Here is a 14,719-nt window from a genome sequence, read left to right as displayed (position 1 = left end):
TAAAAGTATTGCTTTTTTTGCTTTAAAATGTACAAAAATAAAGATAAACATCCAATACAAAAAAGTGCAAAACGAAATATTCTGTAACAACAGTGTAAACATTTCAACAAAAGTGAAAGTATTGCTTATTTGCTAAAATGTGCAAAAATAAAGATAAACATCCAATACAAAAAAGTGCCAATCTAAATATTCTGGAGCACTGTAAACATTAAGTATTGCTTTTAAAATGTGCAAAATAAACATCCAGTCCAACACAGTACACAATAACCAATTCTACTCATTCCAGTGAGTGTCTAACAGTTGTAATGAAGAAAGGTTAGCATGTCTACATGCTTTGGTTCTATTCTTGTTTACAATATTCCCAGCAGCTGAAAATAGGCGCTCAGAAGGGGTCGATGTGGCTGGAACTGAGAGGTAATTAGCCTTCACCTCAAGCCAGGATTGCGAGCGAGCTGAGCTGCAGTTTAAGTTTCTAGAAGGTCAACGGGCTCATAGTGATGTTACTAGTAGTTGACTGGGAGGTGTTTATTATCATTTGGGGAGAGTCTGCTGCCTGATGCTCACCTGCTAAACACCTATCTGCTCCACGCTGAAGCGATGACTACATGCGCTCTGAATACGCACTGCTGATTGGCTGATAATGCTTCGTGTGTACCAATCAGATGGTTGTGTGGGTGGGACAATGCTGCGTGTGTACCAATCAGATGGTTGTGTGGGTGGGACAATGCTGCGTGCTGAGACAGAGGCAGACGGAGCAAAGCAGCTTGTTAAGACTTTAGCTTAGAAACTCGTTCGGTACACCCCCGTACCGAACCGAAAGCCCCGCACCGAAACGGTTCAATACAAAACACGTACCGTTACACCCCTAGCAGATACAAATGACACATTCATGTTTTTGTGTAATGATGACAACGTATGCTCGCGCGGACGATTGACTAGTTGATGGTTTTCTTTTCAAATGTTCGTTTATAGCCGTTGTGCTGCTATGATAGGCCATTTCCGCTCGACACAGCGTGCATACAACAACATTATTAGGCCGTTTATTGAAATACTCCCACACTATTGGCATGCTTTCCCCCCCTCGCTCGCACCGCTCGCATCGTCTTCTTTGATCGTCTGCTTTGCGCTTCGCCATGACGGTAGTGTGACGTCATTATGCGACGCGTCGACGCACAAAAACGGCGTCGACGTATTTACGTAACCGATGACGTCGACTACGTCGACGCGTCGTTTCAGCCTTAAAGTTAATAAGCTGGTGCGTAAATGGTACAATACTTACAGTATTAATACGTTTTAGGGCGTAACAAAAGACTAGATTGAACAAAGACTGAACTGACGAGCCAACACAATGTTATAATCAAACAACTGGTGCCTAATTAGTACAATACTTACAGTATTAACACGTTTTAGGGTGCAACAAAAGACTAGATTGAACAAAGACTGAACTGACGAGCCAACACAACGTTACAACCAAACAGTTGGTGCCGAATAAGTACAATACTTACAGTATTAACACTTTTTAGGGCACAACAAAAAACTAGATTGAGCAAAGACTGAACTGACGAGCCAACACAACGTTACAATCAAACAGCTGGTGCATAAGTACAATACTTACAGTATTAACACTTTTTAGGGGGCAACAAAAGACTAGATTAAGCATAGACTGAACTGACGAGCCAACACAACATTACAATCAAACAGCTGGTGCATAATAAGTACAATACTTACAGTATTAACACTTTTTAGGGCGCAACAAAAGACTAAATTAAGCAAAGACTGAACTGACGGGCCAACACAACGTTACAATCAAACAGCTGGTGCATAATAAGTACAATACTTACAGTACTAACACTTTTTAGGGCGCAACAAAAGACTAGATTAAGCAAAGACTGAACTGACGAGCCAACACAACGTTACAATCAAACAGCTGGTGCATAATAAGTACAATACTTACAGTATTAACACTTTTTAGGGCGCAACAAAAGACTAGATTAAGCAAAGATTGAACTGACGGGCCAACACAACGTTACAATCAAACAACTGGTGCGTAATAAGTACAATACTTACAGTATTAACACTTTCTAGGGCGCAACAAAAGACTAGATAAGCAAAGACTGAACTGACGAGCCAACACAACGTTACAATCAAACAGCTGGTGCATAATAAGTACAATACTTACAGTATTAACACTTTTTAGGGCGCAACAAAAGACTAGATTAAGCAAAGACTGAACTGACGGGCCAACACAATGTTACGTAATAAGTACAATACTTACAGTATTAACACTTTCTAGGGCGCAATAAAAGACCAGATGAGGTAAAGACGGAACTGAGGAGCCAACCCAACGTTAAAATCAAACAGCTGGGGCATACCAAGTACAATATTTACAGTATTAACACTTTTTAGGGCGCAACAAAAGACTAGATTAAGCAAAGACTGAACTGACGAGCCAACACAACGTTACAATCAAACAGCTGGTGCGGAATAAGTACAATTCTTACAGTAATAACTTGTTTTAGGGCGCAACAAAAGACTAGATTAAACAAAAACGGAACTGATGAGCCAACACAACGTTACAATCAAACAGCTGGTGCCTAATAAGTACAATTCTTACAGTATTAACACTTTTTAGGGCGCAACAAAAGACTAGATGAAGTAAAGACTCAACCGACTAGCAAACACCATAAATCATTACAATACTGCCATCTAACGTCTTGGACTTGTAACTATAATTGAGACTCAAATGTGATAGCTGGACAGCAGTTACCAAAATCAGCTCCTTTTTAAATGTTGCAATAAAATAAAAATACAAAATAAAAAACAATATTTTTTAACACACACAAAGTACTGAAAATTGATATAATTAAGAAGCAGTGTTGATGGTACCGTATCGGTAGGAATGCGAACGGTACCAATCCCTACTCACAAACCAATGCACTCATTTTCCAACTGAACAAGACCTGATGTCGTGCAACTCTGTTTTGTATTTTCAATGTGTACAAACTCAATTCAGAATGCTGTTAAAAACTGTTGAGTGTCATTTTTAGGGTGCTTGGCGGGCGTGTCATTCGTGGTGCGGTCAATAAAAAGCAATACATTACCTAGCGCCCTGCGGCTGACCACCATGCCGTCCACCAGGGGATTCACCATGCCAAACTTGCCCACGGCGCCGTGGAGCCGGATCCGGAAGAGGCCGGTCTTTAGGGGGTGGATGAAGACCAGAGGAACGTCCTTTTCCAGTAACCCTGATCTGAAGCGACATTATCAAACATTTAGATGCAAATTCATGTCAAATGGTGGAAAAAGGATGTTATTCAACATGTTCATTCAGGATGTTCCCTATTTTCCCCCTGGATCACTTCCTCCCCCACATGTCCCACTTCCTGTTTTGCACTGAATCCTGGCCTGGCCCTGCTTGCACATGTTTGGCACAACTTTTCCTGGTTTGTGTGGACAATTTCACTGAACAATAGAAAAGGCAGGGATGGTGAGCACCCTTTGAAGAAAAAAAAGAGGAAAAGTGAGAAAAAAAAGGAACATTTCAAAGTTCTGCCACGCAAACCCCAAAAGAATAATTTGAAAATCCAGACTACACTTCCTGCACTTAGTTGCATTTCTACACTGGAGATGTATTCTCATCTACCAACCTCTTTTAGTCCGTTACATAACCATCCCATGTAATGTAGCACAGCATTTGTTCTACATCACTTACCAACACTCAAATTCTATAACATAAATGCAAAGATTTCAGATAAGGTTTACCATTTGTCAACGGTTAGCCACGCCCCCTGGGGTAATATACTTCCGCTGTCATGACCAACATTCCCTCTAAGGTGCGCACTGCTGAAAGCACACAGCAAATCTATGCCGCGCACTAAATGAAATCCAATCTGAAGTGTAAACAAAATAAACAATTTGTTCTGTAGGATTTTGCAATGCGACTGTGAGTGACAGATAAAACAATGGTCGTCAACACTGTTCATAGTGACGTCTTTCCAGATGCTTTAGAGGGCATCAATTCCATCCATCACTTTTACGGAGCAAAAATGTTTTATTTTCGGCCGCAACCACAACAAAAACATGAGTAAAAAACGTAAATATGGCAAAACTGGTCATTTTGTGCAGTACAAACTGGGCCAGTTTGTCGTATTAGCCACTGATGCGTTTAGGGCAACACAAAAAGTGGGACAACTTCAACACTACACATAAAGTGTAAATGCCAGGTCGTTACACTAAGACTCCTCAATCAGATGTGTGCTTATTCTACTGTCATTTATTAAGAATGTTCATTTATGGATATTAATCATGAAGTGCTGCTACTAGATGACAGAAATGCTCATAAAAAGAGTTATTTTACGGACAGAAAGTTACACTCAATCTCATGGTTACATCTCATTGTGCAACATGAGAATGTTTTAAAGGGAACCAAATGTGATCTCTGAATGGAGTACACATTCTTTCCAAAGTACGACCCCCACACACACACACGCAGGTACATAGCTCATGAAAAACAAGATGTTATTTTCATTGTAAGTCACTTCAATTAGAACATAATCTCATGAAAATGACTGCTGTCATTGGATGATCATAAACAAAGAAGTCAGGTTTGGATGTGTTCACACGGTGCTCTGGAAGTTTTTGCCTTAGCTCAGACACATGGCAAATTAGAGCGAACATTGGTCGTGACCTCTGTTTACATCCTTTACGTCAAAGATATACTGTACCTTCTACTAATAAATACTCTGCAACTACAACTGGTTGGGAACAAGTAGTGTTGGCATTTTAATCATCCACCATGATTAGCAGGAAGGTGGACAGAAGCAACAGGTAAGTTAGTTTGATGGTTAGCTAACCAGCGAGCTTGTTTCGGTCTCCTCGTCCTGCAACTTAGCACTGCAAATACCATGCGATGTGCAATCTATAAAATAGCGTGTACTATTTGTGGGCATGTTGCGTGTGATTTACTAAGACTGCAATTGAAAAGTGGTGCAGACTGCCTTATTCAAATGAAGACTTTGCGTGTACCATGGAAACACTAATTTACTGCACATTCATGTTATCATGCTCCTTCTACCTGTGGCATTTCCCAACATGTCGTAGACATCTACCACTTTTTATGGGCATTTTAGAAGCGGCATTTACAATCAAACCATTTGTTATCGTTATTTTTTACACCTGAAGGTGCGCTCGTTGATGAGAGGCTGCACTTGACTTCACTCAAGACGCCAAAAAATGCTTATTTAAAAGTTTTTTTCATGTAAGAAATATTTTAACAGTACTTATTCTATATGAAAGAAACAAACATCATTAATAAAATACTAAAGAACACCAAAATACATCAATTAAATTTGTTTTTAAAGTCCTTAAGTCCTCTGGCAGCTATTACATTATAAAATGATGTTGCTGACTAGACAATATGTTTCATATTTTTTATTACTGTCGGTCCAATATGTTACCACACACACGTAGGATTTAAGATTTTCTTCTGTCCGTTGTCTCTCTCTCTAAACGCTAAATAGCGCTGGCAAAAACAGTGATGAGTTTTCATAAATCACATTGCGTGTGCTAAATAATTCTCCTCCAGTATTGTGAATGTTTAGCATATATTTGACATATTCATAAAGACAGGGACAGAATTATTTTCGGGTCTCCCTATGTCTAGCATTAAAAGATTACAGTTGGTACAAAATGCGGCTGCTAGACTTCAGACAAGAACAAGAAAGTTTGATCATATTATGCCTTTACTGGCTCACCTGCACTGGCTTCCTGTGCACCATAGATCTTCTGTGCCAGTGCATTGAGCAAGTCAAACACTGGATGTGCCAAAATTTCCTACAACTAAATGAAGATAAAACTGAGATAATTGTTTTTGGTGCTAAAAAAAGAAAGGTTTAAAGTCATCCAACACCTTAAATCACTGTCCCTGAAAACCTCAAATAAAGCCAGAAATCTTGGGGTTATTTTAGATTCTGATTTACATTTCGACAGTCACATCAATTCAGTAACAAAATCGGCCTAGTATCACCTCAAAAATGTAACAAGACTTAGAGGGCTAATGTCAGCTCAAGACTTAGAAAAACTTGTACATGCCTTTATTACCAGTAGGCTAGACTATTGTAATGGTCTCCTTGCAGGTCTTCCCAAAAAAACTGTCAGGCAGCTACAGCTTGTTCAGAATGCTGCTGCTAGAGTTCTAACAAAGACCAAAAAATGTGAGCACATTACACCAATTCTTAAATCCTTACATTGGCTCCCTGTACATCAGAGAATTTATTTCAAAATCCTCCTGCTCACATATAAATCACTACATGGTCAAGGGCCGAAGTATATCACTGATATGCTCCCACTATATAAGCCCTCTAGATCACTAAGATCTTTTGAGACCAATCTGTTAGCGGTTTCCAGAGTAAACTCAAATCAAGGGAGAGCATCATTCAGTCACTATGCAACAAATAGCTGGAATAAACTTCCTGAAGATGTCAGACTTTCCCCAACTCTGACTACTTTTAAAACTAGACTGAAGACTTTTATGTTCACCTTAGCTTTCAGCTAAATCTTTTAATCTTTTAACTTTTAACGTCCGCACTGTTTTTTATTTTTATTGTCTGCATTTTAATTTTGCTTTTATTTTCTTTCATTTCACTTTGTTGTCTGTGAAGCACTTTGAGTCTGCCTTGTGTATGAAAAGTGCTATACAAATAAAGTTGCCTTGCCTTGCCTTAAGATGTGACTATAAGATTTTACTACTTACGTATAAAATATTACACGGTCTAGCTCCATCCTATCTTGCTGATTGTATTGTACCATATGTCCTGGCAAGAAATCTGCGTTCAAAGAACTCCGGCTTATTAGTGATTCCCAGAGCCCAAAAAAAGTCTGCGGGCTATAGAGCATTTTCTATTCGGGTTCCAGTACACAGGAATGCCCTCCCGGTAACAGTTAGAGATGCTACCTCAGTAGAAGCATTTAAGTCCCATCTTAAAACTCATTTGTATACTCTAGCCTTTAAATAGACCCCCTTTTTAGACCGGTTGATCTGCCGTTTCTTTTCTTTTCTCCTCTGCCCCCCTCTCCCTTGTGGAGGGGGGGCACAGGTCCGGTAGCCATGGATGAAGTACTGGCTGTCCAGAGTCGGGACCCGGGGTGGACCGCTCGCCTGTGCATCGGATGTGGACATCTCTGCGCTGCTGACCCGTCTCCGCTCGGGATGGTCTCCTGCTGGCCCCACTGTGGACTGGACTCTCACTATTATGTTAGATCCACTATGGACTGGAATTTCACAATATTATGCTAGACCCACTCGACGTCCATTGCATCCCTGGAGGGGGGGGGTCTGTCACCCACATCTGCGGTCCTCTCCAAGGTTTCCCATAGTCATTCACATTGACATCCCACTGGGTTGTCAGTTTTTCCTTGCTCTTTTGTGGGCTCTGAACCGAGGATGACGTCGTGGCTTGTGCAGCCCTTTGAGACACTTGTGATTTAGGGCTATATAAATAAAAATTGATTGATTGATTGAATGGATTGCACGCCTTATTCTGCTCACTTAACAGACGCAATCCACTTTGAACACTTTGAGTAGATCAGCTATCAAGTTTGATCTTGTTTTAGTACACGCAAACTTTTAGTAAATCAGGACCACAGTTCAGCGTTTAGGCGAGAGGGTGGGCGGGCCTTTAACAATTTTTGTTTAGATCATATTTTTATTGATATTTCAGTAGAAAAAAAAGCGAAAATAAATATTTATTAATGTGTTTTTGCGGACATATCACACGCCTGAAAAGGGGAGCGTACAAGCAGCGCCATGTTTTTGGAGAGTACCTGCAGGAAGTGCTGTTGCTCATGCTTGCTTCCAAACCTGTGCTGGTTTCCCCCAAAAGGTCTGACAAAGGGAAGTTCTCTGGGGGGCAAAAAAAGACATGGCTACCATTTACGAGCACAAGGTACGTTTTGGGTGGAAAAAAACAATTTACCTATATCGTCAAAGCGCTCTACCCAGACCACAAACACCTTGGTCTCAGGACCCAGAGGTGGAAAAGACTTTCCACTTGAAGACCTTTTGTTCCTCACCAAAGGACTCATCTAGAAACACACACCAGTGAGTCACCAACTCAAAGTTGTGCTTCCTAAACCTTACCTTTTTTGCAGACTCCAGGTTGTCAGAATGATTTGGGAAGAGCTCCAGTGTGAGATTGGGTTGCTTGAGTAAACTGGGCATGAGGTCCATGTTGGTGTCGGCCTCCAGCGTGGAGTCGCTGTGCACCGACGAGTCCTCTGTGGGGTACAACAGCTTTGGATGTAAAACCACCTCAGCAGATTTTTATCTTACACACTCATTTCTACCATTTCTACACAAACATTAAGGATTTGTCAATGTGTATATGTATTAGTGTTTTCCCGATACCAAAATGTATTTTGACACTTTCAATACTTTTCTAAATAAAGGCAACCACAAAAAATGCTATTGTCTTTATTTGAACAAAACATCTTAAGGTACATTAAACATATGTTTTCCTATTGCAAGTTTGTACTTAACTAAAATAGCGAACATACAAGACAACTTGTCTTTTAGTAGTAAGTAAACAAACAAAGCCTCCTATGTAGTCTGCTGACATAAGCAGTAACATATTGTGTTATTTATCATTCTATTATTTTGTCAACATTATGAAGGACAAGTGGTAGAAAATGAATTATTAATCTACTTGTTCATTTAATGTAAATATCTGCTTACTTTCTCTTTTAACATGTTCTATCTACACTTCTGTTAAAATGTAATAATCACTTATTCTTCTGTTGTTTGATACTTTACATTAGTTTTGGATGATACCACAAATTTGGGTATCAATCCGATACCAAGTACTTACAGGACCATACATTGGTCATATTCAAAGTCCTCCTCTGTCCAGGGACATATTTCCTTAGTTTATAAACATAATATAAATTTTAAAAAAAACGAAAGAAGATGTGATGCCAAAAAATAAAGATGTAATCATAGTAGTATCGACTAGGTACGCTCCTGCACTTGGTATCATTACAGTGGATGTTAGGTGTAGATCCACCAATGGCGTTTGTTTACATTTTGACGCCGGTGAGCTACGGTGTGTAGTGAAGCATGTTTAGCTATTCCTCGTCCTGCAGGGATGATACTTGTAAGAAATGTACTTTATTTGTCGCCATTGAGGCGAAGATTAGTGATTTATAAGTAGCTAAGACACTGCAGACATAGCAGTCTAGCCGCTAGCTAGCTAACTATGTCTTAAAGCACCTTTTCCTGAGGGCGTTTCAGTGTTATAACTTCACCTTTATCGTTAGCTTTCAAGACAAAATGCGTCCGTTCTCCCTTTTCTGTCTACACACGGTGTCTGCTTTGTAAGTACTCCGTGATTGTGCGCTGCCAAACATGCTCCTCTGCTTGTAAAGCCAACAATGACAAAGGCGTGACGACGACGGGCGGGGGAGATGGTGGACCGGTACTTTTTAGAGGCGGCATAGTACCGAATGTATTTCATTAGTATTGCTACTATACCAATACCAGTATACCAGACAACCCTAATATATATATATATATATATATATATATATATATATATATATATATATATATATATATATATATATATTAGGGTTGGAATTGGAATTGGGGGTTAAATCACCAAAAATGATTCCCGGGCGCGGCCACCGCTGCTGCTCACTGCTCCCCTCACCTCCCAGGGGGTGATCAAGAGTGATGGGTCAAATGCAGAGAATAATTTTGCCACACCTTGTGTGTGTGTGACAATCATTGGTACTTTAACTTTTAACTTTATATATACATATATGTACATATATATATATATTTCATATCATATATATATATATATATATATACATATACATATATATATATATATATATATATATATATATGTATATGTATATATATATATATATGAATATATATATGAATATATATATATATATACATATATATATATATATATATTAGGGATGTCCGTTAATGGCTTTCTGCCGATATCCGATATTGTCCAACTCTTAATTACCGATACCGATATCAACCGATACCGATATATACAGTCGTGGAATTAACACATTATTATTCCTAATTTGGACAACCAGGTACGGTGAAGACAAGGTCCTTTTTAAAAAAATTAATAAAATAAGATAAATAAATTAAAAACATTTTCTGGAATAAAAAAGAAAGTAAAACAATATAAAAACAGTTACATAGAAACTAGTAATTAATGAAAATGAGTAAAATGAACTGTTAAAGGTTAGTACTATTAGTGGACCAGCAGCATGCACAATCATGTGTGCTTACGGACTGTATCCCTTGCAGACTGTATTGCTCTATATCGATATATAATGTAGGAACCAGAATTTTAATAACAGATAGAAACAACTCTTTTGTGTGAATGAGTGTGAATGAGTGTAAATGGGGGAGGGAGGTTTTTTGGGTTGGTGCACTAACTGTAAGTGTATCTTGTGTTTTTTTATGTTGATTTAATTAAAAAAAAACAAAAAAAACAAAAAAACGATACAGATAATAAAATAAACGATACAGATAATTTCCGATATTACATTTTAAAGCAGGGGTCACCAACGCGGTGCCCGCGGGCACCAGGTCGCCCGTAAGGACCAGATGAGTCGCCCGCGGGCCTGTTCTAAAAAAAAAATAAAATAAAAAAAATAAAAAATAAAAAATAAAAAATATATATATATATTTTTTAATTAAATCTACATAGAAAAAACACAAGATACACTTTCAATCAGTGCATCAACCCAAACAACCTCCCCCATGCACACTCATCCACACCCACTCACACAAAAGGGGTTATTTCTTTCTGCTACCAATATTCTGGTTCCCACAACATAGACAATACATCTGCAAGGGACACAGTCCCTGAAGCACACATGATTGTATAGGCTGCTGGTCCACTAACATTTTCATTAATTACTATTTTTTATGTAATTATTTTTATATTGTTTTACTTTCTTTTTTATCCAAGAAAATGTTTTTTATTTATTTATCTTATTTTATTTTATTTTTTAAAAAAGGGCCTTATCTTCAACAGACCAGGTTGTCAATGAAATTAGATTTGTTTAAAGGGTTTTTTAAACCAGGCCCAGTCCAGATAATGTCCAAGTCGGACTCAGCAACACACACCTTCATTCATGTACACAGAAAAAAATTAGGGAACACAACAGATTGCATATAATTTATAAACAAAATTACATTTTCAAAATAAGCATTTATGTACAGTCCAGATTATGTCCAGGTCACTCAAATTAGGGAACACAACAACAGATATCATATAATCTATAAACATAATTATACTTTCAAAATAAGCCTTTGAGGACTTCTCATCTTTTTTTTAAATGTTTTTTGGCATCATTATCGTTTTCAACCATGTAACTTTCTAAAGTTAGAAAATACTGAATAAATGTTTTAAAGAAAGTAATACTAAGTGAATATCTGTTGTTGGCCTTAAAAATAAACATTTTACCGAGTACTATAATTAAATTGACTAAATCATGATTGTCAATGAACTCTCCTAAAATAACAGAAACCACATTAAGCTTCATAAACAAACCAATCCTTAAACACATTTTTTCAACTTCCACCCAAAACAAAGACACAATATGACAATACCAAAACAAATGCAGGGTGGATTCAGGCTCCTGACAACAAAATCGGCAATCATCTGACTCTGTCGTATTCCATAATTTTAACATTTTCCCTGTGGGTAAGAAGTTATAAATAATTTTAATTTGAAAATAACGATTTTGCACATCGATAGTGGTTTTATAGATTAGTTTGAATATGGCATCCCATGGCAACGGGCAGTCAAAAAAGTCCTCCCATTTTCCATTTGTGTTGTATGAGGCAGCCTTCAAAGATTTCTTTATTAAATAAAAATTATATATTTTTCTATTTATTTTAGTTCCTTTTTGCCAACTAGAATTTCTTATTAGAGGTTTACAAACTAATAATTTAGTAGTTCCATAATTAATTATTTGTTTCCATCTTTTCCCAATTACTCCAGTTAGTTGATAAAATGAAAAGCTTGAGCAAGCATCACCATACATAGCTCTAAATTGATCATACTTCATAATTTTACCATTCTAATTGATAATATCATTGACAAAAATGATTCCTCTTTCAAACATATTTTTCCAAAAGAAAGGCTTTCCATCTATTACAATATTAGAGTTCATCCACATTAACTGCTGCAAAATATCGTCTCTTTTTTCTGGCACATACAATTGAAAACACCACTATGAGCGGATTGTTTCCTTTATGAACCCCGCCATGTTTCCCAGCAGACTCTCTGGGAGGGGATCACTTGTAAAAAAGGTTACAATTTCTTTTGATACAGTACATGTTTTTTGTCCAACAGGACATTTGTTTAAATACATCTTTGGAACAATTGATGCTTTTAAAGACAGACACATAGCTTCAAGGTTGAGAAGTTTCAGGCCCCCATATTCATACTCTTTGTACAAAACCTTTCTTTTAATCTTTTCTGGTTTGCCGTTCCAGACAAAATCGAAGACCCTCCGCTCATAAATCTTAAAGTTTTGTGATGGAGCTGGTAATGACAAAAACAAATAAATAAATTGAGGAATAATTAACGAGTTGGCAATAGACATTTTACCATACAAGGTTAGGGATTTCCCTTTCCATAATTGCATAATTTTGTCCAGCTTTCTTAGTCGATTATCATAATTTACTGAGCTTAGATCTTCCAGATTTTCTGGGACAACAACACCAAGTATGTTAACTGGTCCATCTGTCCACAAAACAGGCACTTTGCATTCCATTCGAAAGGACGTTCCCTTTAGATTTCCGATCCTTAACATTTTACATTTATCATAATTAAGCTTAAGGCCAGATTGCTGTGAAAATATGTCCAAAAGATTAAGAAGGTTCCGCAAACAATGAGGAAAAATCTTATCTTTGTGAATCAGCCTTTTCTGACATGAACATAATCAAGAACAAACACAGAACACGCCTCACTGATGCACATCTGCAAGACTCACTCAGAGTTGCAGTGTCAAGTTACACACCAGAGTACAACACACTAGTTAACAGCATGCAATGCCAGGCTTCCCACTAACTGACAAAGAAACAGATAACAGATTTGGTGTCCAGTTCAAAGTGTGACATGATTTAAAAATTTGAGAGTTTACTTTTGTATTTTACATGAGTTATTATTTGTACAAACATGGTGCAAAGTAATTCATGATTTGTTAAAAAATGTTAGTGGCTAGCTAGTTAAAATGGGATATTGTGATTTCACAAGACTGTCTTAGAAGTGATCATTTGAAAATGTTCAATTTGAAAAATGTGCACCTAGAGAAAATATTAAAATAAAGTGTTGCATATTGATATTTATCTGTTTCTTTCTATGAGAAATCATTAAGATGATCAGTGTTTCCACAAAGATAAATATCATTAATTATTAATAATAACAGAGTTAAAGGTAAATTGAGCAAATTGGCTACTTCTGGCAATTTATTTAAGTGTGTATCTAACTGGTAGCCCTTCGCATTAATCAGTACCCAAGAAGTAGCCCTTGGTTTCAAAAAGGTTGGTGACCCCTGCTTTAACATATGTAAATATTGTTTGGACTAATGAATCGTCCACATTCAAACCATAATGCATTGTTGAATCTGTAATTTTTCTCACCTCTAGTATAGGTGTTCCTAACTTTTCTCACATTTATGTAGAGCACCTCCATTTTGTTGTACAACAAAGCTTCTACTTAAATTTGTTTTGAAAAATTAAGGCCAAAAAATGTCACTCTTACAAACTACCTAGACAACCTTACGATGGACATATAATTTGTTGAAAAAAGTGTGAAATACTGACCAGAATGTTCCGTTAAAGATGGCACAACAAAGGCAATCTCCGTCAGAGCGTCGGCGTAGTACAAGACTTTCTTCTCCCCGTTGAAGACTGATCCTCCCGTGTCCTCAGGAGTAGCTGCTTCTTCTGCAGGACAAAGTCTATTATTATTATTATTATTATTTTTACAAATACAGGGTTCGCTCGGGGATCAGCAAATATAATAGATTGCCTTTTTAATGCAACTTAACACATTTAATGCACAGATGGTTATTATATATAGTCAATAGTCTGTATGGACAGCATTGCAATTTGACAATGATCATGTTAACTGTGGTCACATTAAGCACTAATGTAATATACCCTATATTCTGCACTATAAGCCGCTACTTTTTTCCTACACTTGAACCCTGCAGCTTATAAAACATTGCGGCTAATTTATGGATTTTTCTTCGCTGACGGCCATAAAGCAAATAGTTTTCATAAAACACATGCAAAAACACCTAAATGTGTCATATAGACTGTATATACTGTAATATTGTACATGGTCATTGGTTTATATTGTATATATGTTATAGACATAATATAATATATCTGTATATAAATTACTCTGTACACATATTATGTATATATTCGTATATATGTTAGATTTTTTTATAGCTATATTAGTCTATTTATACCTGCATTGTCCTTTCCATCATTGTAACTGAGCTACTGTGTTGAACAATTTCCCTTGTGGATCATTAAAGTGTGTCTAAGTCTAAGTCTAAGTCTAAGTTTGTGCTGTGGCGCTATCTTTTGGACGAGTTCACTCACTGCAGTTGTTGCTGGGTGAATGCCTGTTTCCTGCTGATTAAAGCTTTAAACTGG

General features: G+C 37.3%; 1 protein-coding gene across 4 annotated transcripts in view; it reads right to left on the bottom strand.

The window, feature by feature from the left end:
* Nucleotides 1-14,719, bottom strand: part of ralgapb (Ral GTPase activating protein non-catalytic subunit beta) — a 109,704-nt gene that overhangs the window by 2,622 nt on the left and 92,363 nt on the right. For all 4 annotated transcript variants that reach the window (XM_062057071.1, XM_062057078.1, XM_062057087.1 and 1 more), the window contains exons 25-29: nucleotides 13,874-13,996; nucleotides 8,138-8,274; nucleotides 7,974-8,082; nucleotides 7,822-7,900; nucleotides 3,102-3,250 (exon numbers count right to left, since the gene is read on the bottom strand). In XM_062057071.1, the coding sequence (XP_061913055.1) occupies nucleotides 3,102-3,250; nucleotides 7,822-7,900; nucleotides 7,974-8,082; nucleotides 8,138-8,274; nucleotides 13,874-13,996 (597 nt within the window). The remainder of the gene's footprint in view (nucleotides 1-3,101; nucleotides 3,251-7,821; nucleotides 7,901-7,973; nucleotides 8,083-8,137; nucleotides 8,275-13,873; nucleotides 13,997-14,719) is intronic.

This window comes from Entelurus aequoreus, linkage group LG01, assembly GCF_033978785.1.
Source record: "Entelurus aequoreus isolate RoL-2023_Sb linkage group LG01, RoL_Eaeq_v1.1, whole genome shotgun sequence".
Taxonomy (NCBI): domain Eukaryota; kingdom Metazoa; phylum Chordata; class Actinopteri; order Syngnathiformes; family Syngnathidae; genus Entelurus; species Entelurus aequoreus.
Note: the sequence above shows the minus strand (reverse complement) of the source record. Positions and strands in the feature narration are given on the sequence as shown.